This window comes from Onychostoma macrolepis, chromosome 08 (assembly GCF_012432095.1).
Source record: "Onychostoma macrolepis isolate SWU-2019 chromosome 08, ASM1243209v1, whole genome shotgun sequence".
NCBI lineage: Eukaryota > Metazoa > Chordata > Actinopteri > Cypriniformes > Cyprinidae > Onychostoma > Onychostoma macrolepis.
In genome coordinates this window covers 5,985,997-6,011,247 of record NC_081162.1, presented here as the reverse complement: position 1 = coordinate 6,011,247, position 25,251 = coordinate 5,985,997, and the positions used below count along the sequence as shown (strand labels likewise).

General features: G+C 35.3%; 1 protein-coding gene across 2 annotated transcripts in view; it reads left to right on the top strand.

Annotated features, from left to right (window-relative positions):
- Window positions 1-17,121, top strand: part of fgfr1a (fibroblast growth factor receptor 1a) — a 42,787-nt gene extending 25,666 nt beyond the window's left edge. Inside the window, exons 8-18 of one of the 2 annotated variants that reach the window (XM_058784025.1) lie at window positions 698-842; window positions 6,627-6,817; window positions 8,409-8,554; window positions 8,674-8,795; window positions 10,225-10,335; window positions 11,692-11,882; window positions 11,987-12,109; window positions 13,529-13,599; window positions 13,682-13,819; window positions 13,897-14,002; window positions 15,255-17,121. In XM_058784025.1, coding sequence (XP_058640008.1) covers window positions 698-842; window positions 6,627-6,817; window positions 8,409-8,554; window positions 8,674-8,795; window positions 10,225-10,335; window positions 11,692-11,882; window positions 11,987-12,109; window positions 13,529-13,599; window positions 13,682-13,819; window positions 13,897-14,002; window positions 15,255-15,434 — 1,524 coding nt within the window. In that variant the 3' untranslated portion in view covers window positions 15,435-17,121. The remainder of the gene's footprint in view (window positions 1-697; window positions 843-6,626; window positions 6,818-8,408; window positions 8,555-8,673; window positions 8,796-10,224; window positions 10,336-11,691; window positions 11,883-11,986; window positions 12,110-13,528; window positions 13,600-13,681; window positions 13,820-13,896; window positions 14,003-15,254) is intronic. The other variant, XM_058784023.1, reaches the window with a different exon arrangement.
- The last annotated feature ends 8,130 nt before the right edge of the window (window positions 17,122-25,251 follow it).

Here is a 25,251-nt window from a genome sequence, read left to right as displayed (position 1 = left end):
ATCATCATCCAAACAAAGATGCAGCATACATGCAGCAAGAGCATGTTTTTAATCTAAATTAAACTGTATACTTTCGAAATTTGAAGCAAAAACAGAATGGTCTGACTTTAGTTTTGTGAAACTAAACTATACTAAATAAAACATATCTGAGTGAAACAGCAGACTGAATGAATCGTCACACATTTTAATCGATTTTCAAGCGGCTCGCGATTCATCGTTACATTCCTAATCGCTCCAGTAACTGAAGTTCCAGTGCCTTTGGCATCCTGGCTCTTCTCTTTCTGTTTCTTTGTCACACATTCTTTAATGGGCCTTTCCTAATCCCTTCTTGCTTCCTTTTCTGAATATGTGTGTGTGAGAGAGCGATTCGGTACAGTCTCTGCTGGGTAATGTTCCATGTGGCCCGTCTTGTGCATGTGGACTCTGGGGGTGGACGTCACCCTCATCTTCAGGTGTTGGGTCTCTAGCAGGTGAAGCCAAGTGCTCCGTTCTCATCTAACCATAAATCTGTCAGCAGGGTCATCGAAGGATCCAATCAGGGAGCAGTCCTGATTTCTTTAAGGGTGCTGAAGGGTGTTTCAACGCCTTTCTCTTTTGTTGTCAGATCTTCACCGCTCTTTATCCAAAACCTCTCTCTCTCCTCTGGTGGGTTTTCCCGGAGCTCTTCGGCTTTATCCTGTGGTTCTTTTCTCTATAGACGGCAGGCATCAACACCACGGATAAGGAGATGGAGATACTGCAGATCAGGAATGTGTCTTTAGAGGATGCTGGAGAGTACACCTGCTTGGCTGGAAACTCTATCGGCCACTCCCATCACTCTGCATGGTTGACTGTCTATAAAGGTATCTTGTGGTGCTTCTTTTGGTTGCTGGTTTCTTCTCTCTGTCTAACAGCGGCAGTTCACACTGTGGGTTGAATTCGGTCACATGACTGCGTTGTTTCTTCATAAAATCAAATAAGACTTTGTTCAAAGGTTTGACTTAATGGAAAGCACAAAGTATTGTTTTTGACCCTCATGCTCTGTTAAAATTGACTTTACTGGAGTCCATTAGACCACAAAATAACCCTACTCTGTTTTAGCACATAGACTCACTTTTCATAAATGTGACTCATGTTCAATTAATTTGACAAAAATGCAATACAGCAGACCATACTGAGCTTGTAAGAGAATCCTAGCATGTGAATGTCATTTAATTTTTTTTTAAGCTATTAAATTGGCCTCAGAGCCCCATTGTCAGTGCCAGTAAACACTTGCTCTTGTGTTTACTTTCATTGCAAGTAATGCAGTGGTTTTGTAGCAAATAACAATGCAAACGTATTCTTTGTGAACCGCACCATTCTTCAACCCCTTTGTGTCTGTTTTGTGTTTTTTATTCATCTGGGTGTTGACTGACACTCGAAATGTCAGTCGAAGCATGTCATAATGACATGTTTCTAGTCTTTCTTTAGAAAAATGGAATCGGAGCGAAGCCAAACCTCCCACAATCTCAGAGTAAAACTGAACTTTTTAGAGATGCACAAAGTAAATATTTACTCAAAGACAGGAACAGTACTTTTGAAAAATCGTTAAAGCTAACGTGAGTTGATGACTGTAACAGTGGACTTATTAAAGCAGTTTCTTTCTAATGGATCGCCTCATAGTGCCAATGTTGAGCTCACATGACCAACCGTGTAATACTTGCTTTATTTTGGTAACCCCATGCTATTTGTTTACTTGCGGAATAAAATAATCATGGCCAACTGGCATTGGTTAAGAGTGATTGCTTTTTATTTTTACAGTACATGTACTTAAAAAGTACTTACAGAAATAATAAAGTTCACTACTTGGATTTCATATGAGTTAAGTTTAGGTTTAGTACCTAGTTGTAGTTATATAGTTATATTGTACTATATTGCCAAAAGTATTGGGTCACCCCCATTCTAATGAACAGGTTTGACTACTTTAGTAATTTCCATGAGTACAAATCTTAATGTTTAAGCGTATAATGGTATTCTAGGGAATTGTGTGATTCTAATTTTAAAGCAACAGTTTGACAGTACCCTTTTCTATTCTAGCATGACAATGCCTCTGTGTATAAGGCAAGGTTCAAAAAGAAATGATTGATTCAGTCAGTGTGGAAGAACTAGACTGATCTGCAGAAAGCCAAGTCCTAATCCAAGCTGAACATCTCTGGTGTGACTTTAAATGCAGATCTTGAGCCAAAAACTCTTTACCAAACACCAATGACTTGTACATATGGGTGCAGTCATTTTAGACACTTCCAAAACTGTTGCAACAGAGATGGAAATACAATTTTTAAATACATGAATTATGTTTCCATCTTTGTTGCCACAGTTTTGGAAGTGCCTTTTTCTGTTCTAAAGAAGGGGGTGTCCCAATACGTTTGTCCATATAGTGTATGTACAAGTCATTGGTGTTTAGTAAAGAGTTTTTGGCTCAAGATCTGCATTTAAAATCACACCAGAGGTGTTCAGCTTGGATTAGGACTTGGCTTTCTGCAGATCAGTCAAGTTCTTCCACACTGACTAAATCAATCATTTCTTTTTCAACCTTGCCTTATACACAGAGGCATTGTCATGTTAGAATAGAAAAGGGTACTGTCCAAACTGTTGCTTTAAAATTAGAAGCACACATTTCCCTAGAATATCATTATATGCTTAAACATTAAGATTTGTAATCATGGAAATTACTAAAATAATCAAACCTGTTCATTAGAAGGGGGTGACCCAATACTTTTGGCAATATAGTATTTGTGTAGAACAGGACTGTAAAATAAAGTGCTACCAAGATAACTAAGAGTATATAATATATTGACCAGCACAACATGAACAAAAATTCTGTGCACTGCTAACCTAATTAGCGACATTTGGCAAACATCTCTAATTATTCTTGCAAAGTACGTCAGAAACTGTAATTTAATGGCAAAATAAGTTATGTAAAGCATAACAAATAACAACCGAGAACAGATGACACATTGTGGCTAGTGGTTTGGCAAAGCTTTGTTTCCATTATAAACTTTTATATTATAAAACACTTTTCCTAGTTTTTCAAGATTAACCTGTTTCCAATTAACATTTCTGTTTGCCTGAACACTGGACAAGCATCCCAAAGAGCATGATTTTAAGCATAAAGGCTATGCTGCCATCATTTCCTCTTTGGCTCAGGTTTGATAAATGCCTCGCTCAGAGGTTGAATCTGTTTAAATATATTTAAGTAGATTCAATTTATCAAGATGCTCGTTGGTCTAAGTCTTAAATACATTCAACACTTGAGAATGAAATTTCATTCTCACTGTTGCATGTTGGTTTTCTTGCATTTGCATGTTGCAGTCAGCAAATTGTGGGCTTAAGTCTTATTACAGAACACATTTTGTAAATACAATAACTTTAGCGTTTGAGCTTCATGTTCACACTACAATATTCATATCTGATTGTTCATTTAGTTATTAAAAGAGAAGGCAAAGAGAAGTGATCTGTCAATGAGATGCATTTGCATGTGTATTGTTGTGTACTGTGTGAAATGTATACATGACACAATAACATCTTTTGTGTGCATGAATTGTGTGAAAGAAACCCAGTATTATGAACCAGAGCCTTGGGGCAGACAAACACCGACCAAATAGCGTAGGAAATATCTGTATCAGCTAGACTTCTCATGTAATTTTACCCTCATAACCTAGCTCTCCATTTATACTGAAATGCATACCCGCTCAGATTTTGTCTACCCACCCAGATAAGCCATTCCTCTCAATTTACATTTGTATTTGTGTTGCAAATTTAATGTCTCATATGAGTTTACATAAGGCCATTTTTTGGCCTAATCTCGAAGCAAGAGCTGCCAAGTCTCATGAGCAGTGGTTTCCTTCTCCTGCTAGTCACATAAGCAGAAGAATGTGCCATGAAACCCGATCCATGAAAGAAGTAATTATCATGCTACAATAGGAGTTTGTATTCATTGCAATGCGCCACTCCAGAACGACGACATCTCCAGAATTATTTTAAGAGTTTTTGGTTTGTTTTGTGCATGTATGTGTGTGCATCTGTGTGTCTGTGCTTTTACAAAGAATTGCACGTGTGTTCAGGTTTATGTTAAAAAACGATGGCCTAGAATAAAAGAGGTCTCCTGCTAATATGATATGCTTCAATCTTCTGAACCAGCAGATACTCGTACATCTTCATACCTGCTAAACAGGCTCACCATTAGGGTCACAGTTCAAAGTATCCTTTCCAACTGACCTTTTTCTAAGCTCCATCCCACCTATGTTTGCTATATTTAACAAACATGTAATACAAACATAGTAAATGAAAATTTATGTCACACTTTATATTAAGGTTCAATTCTCACTATTAACTAACTAACTACAACTTTTGTCTCAAACTTCTAATTTGCTGCCTAATAATAGTTAGTAAGGTAGTTGTAAAGTTTAGGTATGTTGTAGTATTAAGGGATCTAAAATATGGTCATGTAGAATAAGACATGTGCTTTAGAAGTACTAATTAACAGCCAATATGCAGTAATATGCATGCTAGTTAATAATGAGAATTGTTCCATAAAATAAAGTGTGACCTATATAGGTAAGAGATTAAATTAAATTAAAAAAAAAATTAAAAGTTTTACAAAAAAGGAGAGAGAAAGGAGATTTCAACTTGCTGCTTGAAAATCAAAATCGCAAGATATTAACTCAGAATTGCAAGAAATAATTTGTGAATTGTGTGATTTAAGTCACAAAAAGTTACTTTTATAATTGCAAACTTACTGGAAATGGACTTCCATAATTAATTATTACTTTAGGGCAAATGTAGGTGTTTTACTGATATATACAGATTTATTTGGAAATGAGGGGATTCAAATACTTTAAAGGGGTGGTTTACTGCTTTTTTTCTTTGCTTGATTGTGTTTATGGGGTGCAATATAACATGTCTTCGTGTTTCGTTTGTTAGAAAACGCCTTATTTTTCATATATTTCACCTTTATTGTAAGCCGCTTTCTCCTCTGTCATTTGGACGACCGGTTGACTTCCTGATTCTATGAAACCACTCCCTCAGAAACAGGCGATGGGCTCAGATTGGTTAGTTGGGCCGGTGTGTTGTGATTGGCTAAACTGCGTACTGCACATTGTCCGGAAACTTCACGCCCATTACCTTCACGGGCGACCGCTGCATGTGCTGCGGTCAAATGTAAATAATGGTGTCAATATTGCCGTATCAGTTTGAACCAGAATCAGACCCAGAAAGCGGTAATGAAGAGAGTCAAGCAGAACTTACGCAAGCACGGCTCTTACAAAACGTTTCTGAATGGAAGTTTGCTGTTGTGATTACATATATTTTTTTGAAGTTTGTACACGTTTGTCTTATACACACAAAATAGCATCGAACTAACTGGCTACTATAACCAAACAGCGTTGGCTTGTGTTTGCGTTCTTGATCAAATCGAAAAACTACGTCATAAAGTATACATGGAAAATACATTTACAAAATTAGTACATAATTACACATTCGGGTCCAAAATGTTTGTCATAGACACACGAAATAGCATTTAACTAACTGGCTACTAAAGCCAGCGTTGGCATTTGTTTACGTCCTTGATAAAACTAAAACATTACGTCTGAAATTATACATGCAAATACATTTAAAATTATTAAATCTTACTTAAAGGTTGTGGCTCTACAACTGCTGCCTCTGGTTTTAAAGTTGGAACCGCTCAATGTTTTAGTAATAGTTTCTGTGTGAATCCGGCATTGAACTCGTGTAGATTCTGGAAGCTGTCTTCCGTAAAATGTGCAGCACAGAGAGCTAAATTAGGATAGTAATTGTCAGGAACATAATCAAACATAAATCTTAACCATTGTTGACGAACTACAGCGTCCGTAGGAAGCCCGAACACAGAAGACCTGACAGCTGGGTGAAAATAACACCGTTTCGACGGCATGGCTACAACTCTCCACTATAACTCTTCCTCTTCGACAAAGCCACAGAACATGGCCTTGCCCCCTTTTTTGCATGTTCCGGAGGGAGGGGTTGATGCAAATTTATGGGTTTGTTACGTATGCAACCCGGGAAGCATCTCGTTGTAGTCCCATATGAGTCGTTTTTGTAGGCATTAAACTTCCTGATTTTTAAAAGACGATATCTCCGCTTACGTTGAACTTTCAGCGCAGCAACTCTGCAGATACTGTTCATGCACCAACAGCAACATTACACACTATTTAAAAAAAGTGAAATCGCAGTAAACCACCCCTTTAATCCACTGCATCAAGACTTATTAAATGAATTTGAAATAAATAAATAAAAACCCTGGTGTCTCCTCTCTGGATACATCGTGTCACTATTTTAAGTGCCCCAGCAACGTTTTATAAATCTCAGCATATTTTATGCAAAAATCCATTTTAAACTGTTGAAACGCATGGTTTCTAAAAGCTTAGAAAGCACAAAAGCTTGTCTGAATTAGGATTTCTAAGTAACATTAAGGCTGGATTGCCAAAGATTCAAGCTCTGCTGGTACAGAATCTCGAGCTCTGTTTGCACCTGCATAGACTGAATTTCTTGTTTTTAGCACACAAAGGTAAATAAACACATCATCTTCAGCATTCAGCAAGCTTGCATTGCTCCCTTCTTTCATAATCTAGCCATTCCTCCGACTCCACTGCCAAACCAGACCTACCTGGAGGTGCTGATCTACTGCGTGGGCTTCTTCCTCATCTGTGTGATGGTGGTGACCGCCGTGCTGGCCAAAATGCACAGCTCTGCCAAGAAAAGTGACTTCAACAGCCAGCTGGCCGTCCACAAGCTGGCCAAGAGCATCCCGCTGCGCAGACAGGTAACAGAAAGTAGATAGGGGGTTTGATCTCTTTACCACTAAACATAAACATCTCATTTCAACAGCTTCTTCTCATGTTAATGTTACTGTTGAACATGTGCTGGATACTGAAGTGTTTCTCCAAAACAAAAGTGCAGATACTGTTTGAAGATATTTAATTATAATGTTAAACAATGAAAATTCTGTCAGAGTTTTCAGTAAATAAAATCTTGGTCGCACTTTAGTTTAAAGACCAGTTCTCACTATGGAATAAATATTAGGAAAATGACTTTTGCCTGAGTCATTAACTCCTAATTCGCTGCTTATTAATAGATAGTAAGGTAGTTGTTGAGTTTAGGTATGAGGTAGAGATTAAGGGATCTAAAATATGGTCATACAGAATAAGGCATTGATAAGGTGCTTTACAAGTACTAATAAACATTCAATATGCTAGTAATATGCATCCTAATAAGTAACACGTTAATAGTGAGAACTGGTCCCTAAACTAAAGTGTTGCTCTGTTCCTTAAGGTACGGTCACATTTGCGAAATTTCATGAGCAAAAAAGGCGAAAGTCTGTTTTTTATTGTGTACTGATGTATGAAGCGTTTTCAAACCAAGCAGCACTGAATCTGCATGACCAGACTTGATTTTACCTGGGAAGATGTATGAAGTCCCTTTCAAACCAGGCTGAGGTGAATCTGAATGACCAACTTGAACCTGTTGTGAAATCTGCATGGGGAAATTATTTGTAATATTCAGATCATGGATTCCTAATGAAATAAAGCTTTCATATGACTTTAAAAGACTTTGAATATAATGTGTAATTTAAACTCGGGTTATTGTCAATAGTCTAGTGACGTATAAAGTCACTTTCAAACCAGGTAGCAGCAAACTGTGTGACCAAATTGAACCCGTTATGAAACCACAATGGGAAAATTGTCACATGAAATTCCAGATCATGTAGATTCCTACTGAATTTATTGGGCTTTGCCCGCAGTGATGTATGAAGTCACTTTCAAACCTAGCAACTCTGAATCCATGTGACAAACTTGAATGTGCTGCGAAACCTGCATGAGGAAATCATGAGAAATTCCCATTCATGTGGATCCTATTGAGATGGCTGTTTCATTTGCAAAAGTTCTCCAAGTATCGGTAAATATGACAACACTTTAAAAAAAGCTTTGGAATATAATGCAGAAATTAATATAAATTTTAAAATCTCAGAATTAAAGTAATCTCGAATTTAAAATTGTTGCCAATAGTCTACCAGTGTATAAAGTCACTTTCAAACCGAACAGAGGTGAATCTATGAGACCAGCTTGAGCCCATTGTAAAAAACAAAATATATATATAGTTTTATGTAGGTCACAAATGGCACACTTTTAATTTCTCTTGAGCTGATTGTTGAATTTTGGGTTTTGATTGTCTAGTTCTGTTTTCTTTGAGAACTGCTATTTGTTGGATAATGTTAGTGAGTATCATCTCCTATATCTGCATCAGCATCTGTAGGTGCCTCTTGAGCTAGTAACTCACATACACACGTGAGTCTTCATATGTGCATTTCTGTTGCTGTCTCGTATGGAGAGTAAGTTGTAAGTGTTTCCGTACAGGTGTCTGTGGACTCTAGCTCATCCATGCACTCGGGTGGGATGTTGGTCCGGCCCTCGCGTCTGTCCTCCAGCGGCTCCCCTATGCTCTCAGGGGTCTCCGAATATGAACTTCCCCAGGACCCTCGCTGGGAGGTGGCCAGAGACAGGTAATACACACAAACACACACTGTACTCGTCATTTGTTGACCATCTGATGCATAAAAATGCTAAAATGTCCTGGAGAAATGTTGGCTAGTGATTAATATTGTGTGTGTTTGTGTCTCAGGCTGGTTCTTGGGAAGCCGCTTGGCGAGGGCTGCTTCGGGCAGGTGATGATGGCCGAGGCTATCGGGATGGATAAAGACAAACCCAGTCGTGTCACTAAAGTGGCTGTCAAGATGCTCAAATGTAAGTGTTTTCTGCCACCGTTGTTAGCCGATGGTTGTGTGTGTGTGGTGTAAAAATGGAAGTACGCCAGCAAACTCTGCCTGGATTTCAGTGTCTCATGAGGAATCTGATGGTCTGCTGAGCTTTCCTCTGTATTTCAGCTTGACCCTGAAGCATGTTAATCGAGCTTTTGTGTCACATACCATACCAGAGCAGCTGTTTATTCTGATTCAGATTCTGTCTGTTTCCCATCCTCTCCTCAGCGAGTGAATGCTCGCAAACATTAGCGAACACTCTGACACTCTGTGTGCTGATGTTTCCTGAACTAATAGAATTTTAGTATTATTTCTAGTATTGTTTAGTATTATTTATATATTATAATATATAATATTATTATTATTATATAATTGTATTATAATTAATTATAGTAATATTAATATGATTGTATTAATTAAATCAGTATATTAATATAATTATATTTTTGTTGCTGTTGTTATTTATATATATATATATTATAAATACCATACTTAGGCCTATTAATATTCTGAATTAGCTTTTATTTTATATTTTCATGTTTCATTTCAGTTTTAGTAATTTTATATGCTTTTGTAATTTTTAATACTCTTTTGTAGGTATTTAGATTTAATTTCGTAATAGATAGATTTATTGTAATTAATTGTAATAGATATAATCTTACTACTCATGCATGCATAGACACACACACACACACCAAGGCAATATTTCACTTTTTTTCTGTTAAGTTTTTTTTATTCTATTTTTTTAAGTTTAGGTTTTAATTCTAATATTTACGTTTAATTTCAGCTTTATTTACAGCTTCATAATGAAAAATATTTCTAACCGTTTTAGTTAACAATAAAAACAGTGCTCTGCATCGCTGAATGTATAGCACAACTACATAATTAATAATTTCTGTTATATTTGTGTCGGCTGATTCACAAATAAATGACTCTTATAAATTGATTCTGTAGATGAACTGGCAAAACAAACTCCCAAACTCTCATTATCCATTTGATTCATTCACTTAATTAACATCTGACGCACTTACTGATCAGTTATTCGTTGTACATAGACAGTATTTTTCTCAACACCATTATAAATTGTAGCAAACTGAATTACCATGAATAAAAATAATAAATCCTCCAGTAATAGCACATCCTGATTTTTTTTTATTTTCCAAGCGAATGAAGTGTACCTCTACATTATTTTCTACCAATAATTCAGTTTCACTGAAAAAATGCATCAAATTATGCAAATTACATGTTGCAGACTGATAAGTTGATTTCAAGTCGACACCAGAAATAAATTAAAAAGGAAAGCATAAATAAAATCACCCATCTGCACGGTCCGTTTGTCCCTCACAGCTCAGAGGCTGAAGGTTTCGTGACCTGTCATACTAAGATATGTGTGTTCATCAATATTGCTTTTATAGCCGACGCCACAGAGAAGGACCTGTCAGACCTCATCTCTGAGATGGAAATGATGAAGATTATTGGCAAACACAAGAACATCATCAACTTGCTGGGGGCCTGCACTCAAGATGGTGAGTAAAGGATGAATTAAGAAGGAGGCAGGGAGACGGGTGGGTGGATGGAGACGTTTAGAGATAATGCAATACGGGCGTAAATCATTTCATATTTCAAAATCAATTTGTTAGGCATGCTGCTTTTTGACTTCAAAAGGACAGGATGTTGTCATCAGTCCAACTATTGTGATTGCACATGCTAGATAAATTTAACCCAGCTTCCTTATTGAATCATTTGTAAATCCTAGATTAAAAATAGCAGCCTCTTCAAGGCTACCCCCGTATAAAATAAAATGCTAATTTGATTAAATTTTTTGTGAATAAAGTACACTACTGTTAGTATTTTTTAGTATTATTTAGAATGTTTAGTATTTATTTATGTAATGTTAAATTGTTAAAATGAATATTTAATATTTTGAAATTGCTTTTTTTAATATATATTTTCAGTTTAATTTTAGTATTAGTTAGTTTTTAATATTTATATTTATATTTCATTTTTATTTCAGTTTTAGTAATTTTTGTAACTGATTTTTTTTTTTTTTACTGATTTTATTTCAGTAATTTACCAAGGCAGCATTTTTTTTTTAAACTTTTTTTTAAAAGTTATATTTCATTTATTTTTTATTTATTTTATTTACAGATTTATAATGAAAAATGTTTCTAATAGTTTTAGTTAACAATAAAAACACTGTTCAAAACTTTCAAAATCCTGTTCAAAAATGTGACTATTTTTGGAAGAAAATTTTTTTTATTCAGCAAGGATGCATTAAATTGATCAAAAGTGACAGGAAAGGCTTTTATTTAAAAAAAATGAAAACAGATTTCTTTTGAACATTTTATTCCAAGAATCCTGAAAAATCTGTCACATTTCCACATAAACATGAAGCCACACAACTGTTTTCAACATTGATAATAAGAAATGTTTCTTTGAGCATCAATTTATCATATTGAATGATTTTTGAAGGATCATGTGACACTGAAGACTGGAGTAATGATGCTGAAAATCCAGCTTTGCATCACAGGAATAAATTACATTTTAAAATATATTAAATAGAAATAGAAATATTTTAAATAAATGCAGCATTAATGAGTATAAGAGACTTTAATTAAAAAAATCTTACCTACCCCAACCTTTGTAAAATAAATGTTGTGGAGAAAAAGCTGTAAAATACATGTTTATTTAAATCACATTTGCTATCATTATATTGTAGAAATACTGGCATTATAATGGCTTTCCACTAAGCTGCTCTCTAGACACCTTAATTAGTATTAGCCATTGCAAAGTTCATGTCGTTCGACCACTAATTTCGATCGGTTGTGTTATATTTCTACATGAATTATGTGGCTGAAATGTTTTCATATGTCCATTGTCAGGTCCACTCTACGTCATTGTGGAGTTTGCAGCGAAGGGCAATCTGAGGGAGTATCTGCGTGTGCGTCGTCCGCCTGGGATGGAGTACTGCTACAACCCCGACCAGGTGCCTGTGGAGAACATGTCAATCAAAGACCTGGTGTCCTGCGCCTACCAGGTGGCACGTGGCATGGAATACCTCGCATCCAAAAAGGTGGGCATCTCAAATGCTTCTGTTCTCATATCAGTCAAATTAACATATGACTTTGATTTAATTATTTGCTTGATTAATTTGCATTCGTGTTTTCTCGGTTGTAGTGTATTCATAGAGACTTGGCTGCCCGTAATGTCCTGGTAACTGAAGATAACGTTATGAAGATAGCAGACTTCGGCCTGGCCAGAGACATCCATCATATTGATTACTACAAGAAGACCACCAATGTAAGATTTTGGACTGAGACATAAGAAAAGTCACTTTATTAAAAATAAAATCATGTTAATTTGGTCTTTGATTGCTGTTTAAAGTACTATGAACCTGTCCAAGCAGCTGCTGCTTGTCTAAATTATCATGCTTTATTAAATTATTCTTGTCGCAATTACCGGTGGGATTTTCTTTGAACATCGACTTTGAATCATAACTAGATACATTTTCTGAAGTAAATGTGAGTGGTGATTTTTGTGGGAATATATATTTTTTTTTCCACATGTTTTATCAATTAGCTAGGATTTTTAGCACATTTGAACACTAAACTAATTGCTATTAGCATGCAACTATTCAGTGCTAGCATGTGTTGCATGTTGGGAGTCCTGTTTGCTAGCATGAGTCAAAACAGCCAACCCCCATGTGTATACGATGTTCTGATGCAGAGATGTAAGCCATGCTAAATGGTTGCTAGGGTACTCAGTTTAGTTGTTATGGAGTGTTAATTGTGTTAAATGTTAAGGCTGCTTGCCAGTATAAATATAAAGCAACCCCCATGCCTTTATGACATTCAGATTTGAAGATATGCCTCTTTAGGTTTGGGTTGCTAGGGTGCTGTAAATTGTTGCTAGGGCTTGGCTTGATAGCTTCATGATGATCCTGAGAGTCTGGATCCCCCATATCCTGGATCCTGAGAGTCCCACCCCCACGTGTCATTTACATTTACATTTATGCATTTAGCGACTTACATTGCATTCAAGTTACAGTTTTTACATTTTATCAGCTCTTGCTTTCCCTGGGAATCGAACCCATGATCTTGGCGTTGCTAGCGCCATGCTCTACTATTTGAGCTACAGGAAAGCCAGTCTCAGTGACAATTTGATGCAGAAGTTACAATTGTAGAAAAAAACGCATGCTCAGTTCCTTCACCATAGTATGTCTATGGGCCAATTTTGGAGGGCTGTTGCGCCCCAAGGGTACAACTTATACCCCACTGTGGGGTATGTCCTCGCCCAGCTTGCCAGCCTCTTCAAATGCAGAGATCTACATATTTCTACGAAATTCTCACTTGGCGCAGTGACCCGTCAAATTTGTTTGCAATGTTAAGTCTATGGGATATTTTGCCCAATTTTTTTGCCTGCTGTGCTAACATTGTATGCCCAATCACTTATAAAAGTCATAGCACAACTCTCCTCAATAAGTCCCATGATTTGAAGCCTAATTTGTGGGTCTGTGTTAAACGGTGTGGGACAAGTTATGCGCCAAAGTTTATACGGAAGAAGAAGTATAATAGACAAGTGAGATGCTTCGCAAGCAAAACTAATTACAATTTCTTCCCAGCAGGATTTGAAGGCAGCATTTGTCACAAGCAGAAATCTCAGTTCTTTAATCTCAAACAGGTGATGAGTAAGTGAATGAAGTGCTTGTGTTTTCCACAGGGTCGTTTACCGGTGAAATGGATGGCACCTGAAGCTTTGTTCGACCGCATTTACACCCATCAGAGTGACGTGTACGTCTCAATATATTCTCTCAAACTCACTCGCATACAAAATGCATTTGTCTGTTAATAATAATCATTCTTTGCATGTTAGGTGGTCTTTTGGGGTGCTGCTGTGGGAGATCTTTACTCTTGGTGGGTCACCGTACCCAGGTGTCCCTGTCGAGGAACTCTTCAAACTGCTAAAGGAAGGTCACCGCATGGACCGCCCCTCCACGTGTACCCACGAACTGTAAGACTGTTTTAATGCTGTATCTTCTGTAATGATGGGAGAGGTTTCCAGTTTTTAAACCCGTGTTCCTCTCGCAGGTATATGATGATGAGAGATTGCTGGCATGCCGTCCCATCTCAGAGACCCACGTTCAAACAGCTGGTGGAGGATCTAGACCGCACCCTCTGTATGACGTCCAATCAGGTGAGCCCTCGCTGAAGCTGCATCAGAACACTTCAATAATCCACAAATCAGCTTTCAATGCTTTACATGGCATTGTAACTGTGCTTCAAAAAAGCTGTTTGTTTTTTCCCCCTAATAAAATTTAATTGTGACCTTGCATAACAGCATAGAAATATTAAATAATAATGATACTTTTTTTTAATTATTATTATTATTCAGTAATTAATAATTATAATAATTAGTCATTGATAATGATGATAATAATTTAATCATGAATAACCATTATCAAGGATAATAAAAATATCCAATTATAATAATAATAATAATAACAATAATAAAACATTATTATTATTATTATTATTCAGTAATTAATAATTACAATAATCGGTCAGTAATAATGATAATAATAATTTGATCATCATCAAGATAAAAATAAATGATGATTATTATTATTATTATTTTGTTTTATTATTATTATCATTATTATTATTATTATTATTATTGTGGTTGTTCAGGAATAATAATAAGTGAATATTAATACATGATCAAATAATAATAACTTAATAGCAATATAATAACAAATAATTTGTTGTTCTTCAGTAGTAGTAGTAGTAATAATAAGAATAATAATTAGTATTAGTAGTTGTATTGTAGTAATTCAATAATTAATAATATTAATAGTCAATAATAATTAAATGATCAAATAATAACTTCAAATAAAATATATAACAATAACAAAAATGTTTTGTTATTGAGTAGTGAATAATAATAATAATAATGTTATTAAACAACAACTACTGCTAATAATAATACAAATTAATGATCTAATAATAATAATAATACAAATTAATGATCTAATAATAATAATAATAATAATACAAATTAATGATCTAATAATAATAATAGTAATAGTCAATAATAATGTATTAGCAAATGATATTAAAAATAAGGTAACACTTTAGCACAGGGACCTATTCTCACTATTAACTATTGTTGTTTGGCATGCTAGCATGCTTATTATTAATATATTGGCTGTTTATTAGTACATATAAAGCACCTATGACTATATTCTACCTCCCTAATTCCACCCAATACCTAAACTTAACTACTTTACTAACTATTAATAAGCAGCAAATTAGGAGTTTAATGAATAGTTAATGGTTTGTTAATAGCGAGAACTGTATCTTAAAATAAAGTGTGACCAATAATAATATCAATAATTTCTTTTTTGGATTAACAGCCATAATAAATTATGTGTATTTTACGTTTTCAGGAGTATCTGGACCTGTCTGTGTCTCTGGACCAGTTTTCTCCAAATTTCCCCGACACGCGCAGCTCGACGTGCTCTTCCGGTGAAGACTCTGTGTTCTCCCATGACCCCGGCGCTGATGAGCCCTGCCTTCCCAAATTCCCCCCTCATCCCAACCGCGGAGTGGCGTTTAAAAAGCGCTGAGCTCCCTCACCTTCAGTTCCTCTCCAGTGTGCTACCTGGCTGGACTCGGCTCATGAACACTAGGAGACCATGCTTTGCCACATAGTACAGAGCGGCCAAGAGCTGAAGAGCTCGGCACGGACTTCACGTAATGAGATGCTAGATTCACAGCTGGAAGAGAACAAACTGGGCCTACACTGACCCCATTACCTGTTGTTGCTATAAAGCTACAGGGCACTTGAGCAGAAAGTGGTACACGTGTGTTTCTCAAGCCTCGTCAATATGAAATATCCTCCTGCCGTCTATAATACAGAAAACCATGAAGATGTTACCGTCATCAAAAAACAGAATGATGGATGTTGGGAGTGTTTATAATAACAAGGACTTTTCTTTTGACCAAATTCATAAGAAAATGTATTCCACTAAATGCTCTGCTCGAATGTATTTTTTTACAACGGGCACGCAGATGATCTGACTGACAGCCTTTCTTGTAAATACATCTAGAAATGTATAAATATGAATATATATTTACACTCTACCCTTATTTTTATTACACTATTTGAATTTTGTTGCTTTTTGTACCAGGATGCGTTTATGTAGACCTTTTTGAAGTATAGCTTTTTTGAAAGGGACGGCAACAAACGTCCATGAGAATTGTAGATGAAATTATATTATTAAGAACTGATAGATGGCCAGTTTTGTTACTTAATGATGTTGTCCTCTCTCGTTGATGCAGCTTGGCAGCAGTGGCTCAAAACTGCTGCTATCTTTCTGATGGTACTCAGTACAGCATCAGATTTAAGCTATTATATAATATATGTATTGAAAAGGCTCTCTTCACGTCTTAAGCAAGTCTGTAACAAGTCAATGCATTTTTGGAAAGATCGTAGGAAAAAATGAAATTCTCGATGAACACAAATATATAAATCTCCTAAAATGTACGTCAGAGAGAAGCTATAAATGTTTAGCTTCATGTAATGAGATGACCGTACATTAAAACAATGGTCAAATATGGGTAAGATCAACAGATCGCTTGTGTTACTCTACAAAAATGACATACAATAAAATGCTGTCACGAAACCTTTCTTACCGCATAAAGAACCTTGTAAATATCACTCTTGCTGATGAGTTTACAACGTAAATTATGTTTACAGTGAAACTGACTCTCTCATTTACCGCAGGTTAGTAGGGGTGATTAAATATTATAATGCACAGCTTACAGTGTAAAAGCCAAGCGTATCCGTTAGCGCTTTATTTATAGCGGTGTGAATGACCCTTCTTAGCGAGGATGGCAGACACTGTTACAGTGGCGACTGGCTTCCTGCCAGCGGCTGATGCATCGCTTCCACTACACGTACTTGTGAACCCTGATGCCCACTACTAGCTCACGCTCCTGCAGCCAAGACAAAAGTACCAGCTTTGATTTATACGGTTGAAAATGTAGTTGAAGGTTGCAGAGTATACAGCAGTTTAAATTTAATGCTGTTTGTCATGTTTATGGGACGGTTGCAGTAAATTTTATTTTGCGGACCATTGTTTTGTTCTGAGAGACGCAGCACGGGTCAGTGGATATGGACTTGTGAAACACTGGTTGTATGTCTGTTTTCTCCAAAGGCATGCAATTATGATTGGGATTGTTGCATTGCAGCTTAGACAACACCAAATTCATGGCTCAAATGCATCAATAAATGTATCAGCTTTTATTTTATATGCAACAGCTTGTGTGGAATTCTTATTCTGAGTTGAATGTGAGTGACTCCAAGGAATATTTTGTCTAAAAATTAAACTTCTGTGATACTCAACTTCTTATATTTCAAAGTTTCTTTGAAGAAGGATTTGTTAGACGCAATGTTGCATCATAAAGTATCATAAAACATGGTAACATTTTAGGTTTTATGGATTATAATAGTTCAACAGTAAAAAAAAAAAAACTGATAAAATATCAATATACCAACCTGTTAAAGTGCTAAAATCTTTTTTTCTAACCTGTATAATATAATATATAATCAAAAGTAGCTTTTCCACTAGCTAAAATAATAAAATAAACATTAATTTAATAACATAAGATGTAACATAAGACCCTAATGTACATAAATGCATAAATGATAACAAAAAAATTAATAAAAAGAATCCACTGTATAAATGAAAAAGATGGAATTCTGGGAATATCAAGTCATGTTTTTTTCACTTAATTTACTGTAAAATTACATAAAATGTCCTGTTTGTTTTTCACTCTATGTAGTAAAGGACCTTGCCATTAACCAATTAACAGGTTTTTACCATAGAATTTTTACTATCTTAATTTTTTTATTTTATTATTATTAATATATTTTAATAAATGCAAATACTCCAAAAATAGCTTTAAAAGTAGGGTAGGCGATTTCGGAGAGGCTAGCAATAGCAAGCTAGCTTTGAAAACATAAGATCCCACCTTTCCTGCAAATCACTCTCCAAAGCCACGCCTCCTCCGAAACACACTAATGCGCACAGACAGACCAGACGCTAACCAGTAATACAATGAGAGACAGCATTCGTGGAGGATTGAATGCAATGCTGTCAGATTACCTCATGTCTCATTCACCAGTGAGAAAGCATTACAGTACAAAATGCATATTTTAAAATAATAAGGCCTTCCATTCTTGCTGGGTCTGCAATAGCCTTACGAACGCGCTGATGACATATCAAGTCTACTTGAACAGGGTGCGCGGAGGTATGCAAATACATACATTGACAGGCAGGTAGGACAGCCTATTGTAGCCCTCGGACCGAGAGATATGATTGGACTAACAGTTTATGCTCCTACGCCTTCCACAGATGACATAAATACTAGGGCTGCCCCCTAATAGTCGACTAATGCCGAGTTCACACTGCACGATTTTCAAAGTCATCGGATCGCTGTTGTTTTCACACTGCAAGACTATCTGGGGTAGCATTCAGTCACTGCTGTGTTCACATTGCATGATGGAGCCAAAAGCACACGAGAAGTGATAAGGTAATAAAGCAAGATCACGCTGATATTATGGTCTATAAGTCCTCCCCGAACACACAATAATTAACAAAGATGACTTGTTAACAAACATACTTCTGGGAAATTTTATATACACAAATCTAAGTAGCCTGAAAGTGAAACCAACGTTTTGTCCATTTTATGAGTTTATTTCTTATAGCCTATAAAAGCCCTCAAAGTGATGAAAAAGAAAAATGCAATACATCTTTTGTCCTTTATAGAAGAATATTATTTACAGGAAAAACCCTAGCTCCTTCTTCATCTTCATGTAGCCTATCACGCAGGTTTGCAAAAGAAACACAGAACAGAAAAGACCATTTTAAGTTTAAATGTTAAAGACATTTTTTGCACCTCTTAATTACTCTGGAATTATATTATTATTATTATTATTATTATTATTATTGTTGTTGAGTTTACAGGGTATGCTTTTGGCCTATCTTAATTATTATCTGTTTAGTAACCATGGTAATTTTAGTCAGATGAAGTCATTACAAATAATCTCTTGATGACAGCACCCCCGGGTTCTTCAGGCTGAATAGCGCTTCATTCATATTTCCTTGAGGACCGGCAGGCAGGATCAGCACTAAATTGGGATTTTATACGCAAATTATGATCATTTACTGTAGGCTATTTTAGAGATGGACAAACACGAACATAAGCGGCTCATTTTACGTTTTAAAGCACAAACGTTTTTTTGTTGTTTAAAGAGATGAGTTATAGCCTACGTTGCTCAATGCGTCACAATCTTGAAGGTTATAAAGTGCTAATAAAACGTTTTTTTTATGGCAAGCTCAATGTTTCCTTGTTTATATCTTAATAAAATATTTGAGCCTATATTGATTCTCTTACAGTTTTTAAAGGTTCCTATCTTATAGTAAATAAGTGTCCGTGACATCAGATATTAAAAATCCAATTATTTATGTATCCACACCCTCATTGTGTGTGTGTGTGTGTGTGTGTGTGTTTGTTTGTTTTCTAATCTGTGTACGGGATGAATTTAGATTCAGTTATTAACACTCGATCATTGTATCCATATAGACCTGCATAACTATCGAATATTAAATCACTCAGAGCTGTAAATCTGTGCAATAGATACGTGAGCACTTTTAATGAGTAAAAGAGACTTTCTCTGTGATCAATTTTTTTTGTATTATTTATTAAAGACTATAATAACTACTAAAAATTTAAAATCAGTAGGCCTAATATAGTACAGTGATTCCTGGTTCTTTTTAAAGGATTGAGCCATACAACCAGTAATTTAATTTGTGCATATACCCTATATATAAAAGTATAAATAAAAATGTTGCAGAGAAAATAAACATTTATTGCTTAAATACGCACTAAAGCACATTAATAATAATATTTGCTGTATAGGTCAGATTTAATAACAGCTGTTTTAGTAAACAAACACATTTAAAATAGGCCTATATGCAAAAAAAAAAAAAAAAAACTAATATATAATAATAATAATAATTATATATATATATATATATATATATATATATATATATATATATATATATATAGTTTCAGCAAGGATTTTATTCCCATTATCCACACATAAGACCCCAGTTCACGCTGATGGACTATTTGGTATTATTGTCTTTATATATTCAATAATATCTGACTTCATTTAACGTGCAACCCACCTGTTGAGATTGAGGACCACTATTTACGTTCATCACACAGAAACATAATTAATATTTCTCATAGGTGAGGCTATTTATAGCATAGGTAGGACTATATCACGGCCACGAATTAAGAAATTGTTCCCCAGACTGAATTCGTGAGCCGCTCATATTACACAGCTCTGTTCTGCCGGAAGTACTCGGAGATGCCGTCACCAGCGTTTGATAGGAAATTAATCTAATTCCTCATAGGTTTAAAAAAAATAAAACATTGTTAATTGATTCCAACTAAAATGGCTGTTGTTAGCACTGTAGTACAGCGAAACAGCGTAGATCATTCATAAAAACAGATATAAAAGAATGCTCATGCGCAAACGTCTACATAAGCGCTGCTATATTATAAACCAATGAAATTGAAGGTGGGCGGAGCGACACGTGTCCAGGGTGCACTCTGGGGCTACTCCAAGTGTTTAGCTCTCCTGATATTCACATCTCCTCATTTTGGATACGAATAAAATGTCAGGTCATGTCTCTTTTAATTTAAATCTAGAAACCTCTATGTGAATACACCTGCTCAAGCTCGAATAAAGTGCGGGGGACGAATTTACATTTTATTAAAATGAATATTAAATATTAAAAATGCAGCTAATGTAGTTCTACACAGCAATATAAACAAAGGTGCTTGTTCTCTTTCGCTCTTGCTGTTTAATTGGGAAAAGTTTAAAGCGTGTTGAGGTTTTTCATGTTATCTGACTAAAAACTATTCACAGTTTGAACTATTATTATTACAGTAGGCTATTTATTTAAAAAACGTAGAGTGCCTTAAAAATAATTCTCACAACACGAGTAAAACGGGCTTATACTGATTTTCTGGAATTATACTTATCAATCCTGTTTTTATAATCATTATCATTAAAAAAAGGAATAAATACAGAACAGGAATAGAATCCTATTTTAAATAAGACAGGAATATTTTGTTTCTACAACAACAACAGTAGTGTTTACAACATGATTCTAGAGTTAGCACATAATATTTCTGTAATATGGCCAAATTAAATACAAAATCGTACACAAAGGAATGCGCATGCTCGGGTCTACACCAAGATTTGTCGTGTTATAAACCAATGGAATTGGGGGTGGGCGGAGCGACACGTGTCGCCCCGCCCCAATCGTCCAGATTACACTCTGGAGTACTTGAACACTCTCGTGCAGTGCATGCTTCATTCATACTCGAAGCCAGAGGGCGCTCTCACGCAGAAACTTACACTGAAAAAAAAGATTTGTTGGATTTACTCAATTGAATTATGGACATTGGTTCCACACATTTAGTTTGAATTCACAGTATCCTACACATTTATGTGGTTTCATTATAATACTTTTGTGTTAATCAGATGTGTTTTCAAAAAGTAGTCAAAAAGTCTTTTTAAGTTATCCTAACATAATTCAGTTATGTTAGCTTAACATTATTAATTTATTTTAGATATATGCTTCGATCATGTTAATTCGGTGCAATTAAATTAAGTTATCTTAACATAATTTTGATAACTTCACTAAAATTTAATTTTAATACAAATCTTAATGGTTTGTTGTTTCATTTCATTTTCAATAACACAAAAATCTTCTGTAAAGCCTTTATTTAATCGTTTGAACAAAGTGTCATTTAAATGACATGTCTAAACAACATTTTGCTTTCAAAAACTTAGCATGAATAACTTCTCTGATGATTAAATGTAATTAAACTACATATTAGTTTTAATGAGACTAGTATAAAAACAAAGACAACCACTGTTGTATGCATAACATAGTGCACCAATATAATTAATGTTTTAATAACTGAAATGTATGTAAAAATAATGTTGAGAGGAACAGTCTAAACAATGATGAGATCACAGTTTGCGCTCTGCAGTGGTGTCTTGCATGAAGGCTGTTGGAATTGTTCTGGGGTTTATCATTTATAGTCTCAGCAGTCATTCAAAAAGCGGTCCATCTCACTGGTGGAGTTTAGATTTGAAATTTTGGGCCTTGGAAGAGACAACAACAACTGAACAGGCTTTGAAACTCCACATGTACAGCAAATGTCACTGAAAAGAGAGAAAGAGCAGAAATTAGTCATACATAACAACAACAATTAATGATTTTAACTATTATAAGTAGTGTTGCATGATAAATCGCATGCGACATTTCATGGGCATCATTTCAGTAAAGCCAGTTCTGTAATCAGTGGTAAATCTCCATCATGTGCGTGCTTTCACATGGAGCAGCATTTACAACACAGAGCAGTTGTTCACTGACAAGCTGCGCAAAACCACATTCATAATCGCGCGTCTGTGTAGTAAATGCTGTTCCATCTGAAAGCACACAAGTGATGGAGATTTACCGCTGATTACAGAACCGGCTTTACTCACAAGATGTGCATTAAATATCGCATGCGATTTATCGTGCAGGCCTAAATATAAGTAACAATTTACTGTACTCTTCCAAATTAAAGACAATGCTAATTATAAGATAGGTAACACTTTATAATAACTTTCAGTTGTAAGTCATTTATAAGTGATTAGGTAATGATTAACACATTTTTTACAAATCATGATTATGTGTTCATAAATGATTAGTAAGTGATATGTTAATATTTATATCTAAGTTTTTTATTCACTTGACAGCAAATAATTTATTATTCTTTAAAAAAAAAAAAAAAGTTTTAGCATAATTGCATTTTTGTGCTTTTTAACAGACCAGCTTACAACTTTAACGAAATATACATGAATTATATACTGATCATTTACTAATGGTTTAATCATAATTTTTTCCATGATTAACAAATGTTTATTGAGATAATAGTACAATGTTGACATTTCAATGATTTATAAGTGATTAATAATATATTAACGAGTAACTTAACTAGTGACTATTAAACATTTACTAAGGATCTGTTTGATTATTTCATGATGCTATTTTTTAAGATAACTTACGACAGATTTGTAAATCGTTAGGATATTAGTAAATAATCATTTGTGAACAATAGTCATGTTTTGTAAATGATTAGTTCATCATTAACTAATTGTAAATTAACAAAACGCTTATCACTTACTAATCGCTTATGAATGTTTTGTAAATGATTAGTTCATCATTAACTAATCACTTGTAAATGACTTGTAAATGACTTACAACTAGTGGCAGTCGCGCAGAACTTGCAAACTGGTCGTGCAGCAACTGTCACCTCGGCATATTAACCAATGGTAAAATGAATAATTTTAATGAATATAATCAGGGGTGCAAACTCGTCAGGGGTGAAAAAGGTGACAACCCCCCCCCACCCCCAACGCACACAGACACACACACACACACACAGGTGTGTTAAAACTAAGGGCAAGTTAATTGACATAATTCACATAGCACATTTCACACACAATGGCAAGTCAAAGTGCTTTATAGGGAGAAAATGTTACACACTGCTAAAAATGCTTTTCTTACATTTTTCTGTCTTGTCTCCAGTCCAAATGATCTAATAATTCTAGTCTAATAATTCTTAAATCAAATAATTTTTTTTTTCCAGAAAAAAAATGTCAAAAGTCAAAATAATCTTGTTTTCGGTTTGAAATAAGATTATTTTGCTTGTTTTAAGGAAAAACTCACTTAATTTTGCTTTTTGATTTAAGAATTTTTAGATATTTGGACTAGAAACAAGACAAAAACATTCTCAAATCATTTTTTGCAGTGCACCATTCAAGGATAAACACCTTTATATGATTAAAAGACGTTTGAGCGACAACTCAACAAGGACTGTTGTTAAGATACATGAACTTAGTCAGGGCAAATAAACCACTGTAAATCTTTATTTCAGCACTCGAATTATTGAAGCAGCTGACGGGCTAAACGCGAGGTGTTTCTCCGTCTTGAAATAGGCTGTTACAGTCATGTCAGATACATGTACGAGTTGAACACACATGAACGCCACCACAAAGTCGTTATTACGAGTGGGAAACTCGAAATTTTCTTTAAGCCCCGAGTTTCCGATTTGGCGGCGTGTCCGTGAAAAAACGTGTCGGATGCAATGGACGCAGCCAAAGACTATATGAAGTGTCGGTAAAGTTGTCGAAATGAATAAAATGAAAACTATATAAGTTACATAGCCTACACACAATATTATTATATAATTATTAGTGCTGGGCAACGATTAAATATTTTAATCGTGATTAATCGCATGATTTTCTGCGATTAATCGCAATTAATCGCAGCACGCGCAAAATTCAATAATGAAATCAAAAGTAGTGTATTGCATAATTTTATTCTTTCAAAGTACTGCTGTATGAACAAAAGTTCGTACTGGCATTTGTTAGCTTGTCTTTCTTTTGTTTATCTATAGTTCTCCCACATGCTGCATCCAATGTAGTCTGCCGAAGCCTTCCTCCACTGTTTGTTTGGGTGGGTGATTTGCTAGCATCAACGGTGTGCATTGCATTTAAGTGATACTTCAGACTCGAAGTACTCCGATGATAAGACAATTCAGCTTTGCAGTGGTTACAAATAGCTTTAGTTCTATCAACTCCACCGTGTGGAAGAGGTTTAAAATAAAAAATTTCGGTACCTTTTTCCATTTTTCTGTCCGCACCAGATATTTTCTGTTTCGCGCTGTAGCTCTCTTAGGCACACAACAAATGCTTTCATTGGTTGAGACGCGTGATGACGCTCATCCCAAGCAGCCAGTAGCCTACTGATAAACATCCCACCCCTCCTGTGACCCATGGTTTGTGTTGTATTCGGTTGTATTATTACAGTCTGTCTATGTGTATTCAAACGCAGTGAGCAACGGACTTTCAAAAGAAAAAGTACGTTAACGCGCGATAAACTAATTGTCGGCATTAATTAATTAATGCGTTAACACGATAAAAACGCGTTAACTTGCCCAGCCCTAATAATTATAATAGAATATATAATTATTCAGTTTACATCACCTTCATAAATGAAATAAAACGGAAAAAAGAAAAAACACACTGATGCACATTCTTCATTCGGTCATAAGTTGCTTGCCGTTAGCTTGTTCCTACACGTTTTACGTAGCTTCTGGAAATATATGGGATTAGATTTCGGTCACATTTCTGCGCGCACAAGATCACATTTTGAGCGTGCAAAAAGGCATTTCACACACGCGTGAACTAAGTTTTGAGGAGAAATGTGCGTCTCGCAGATAAGAAAATATTTTGAG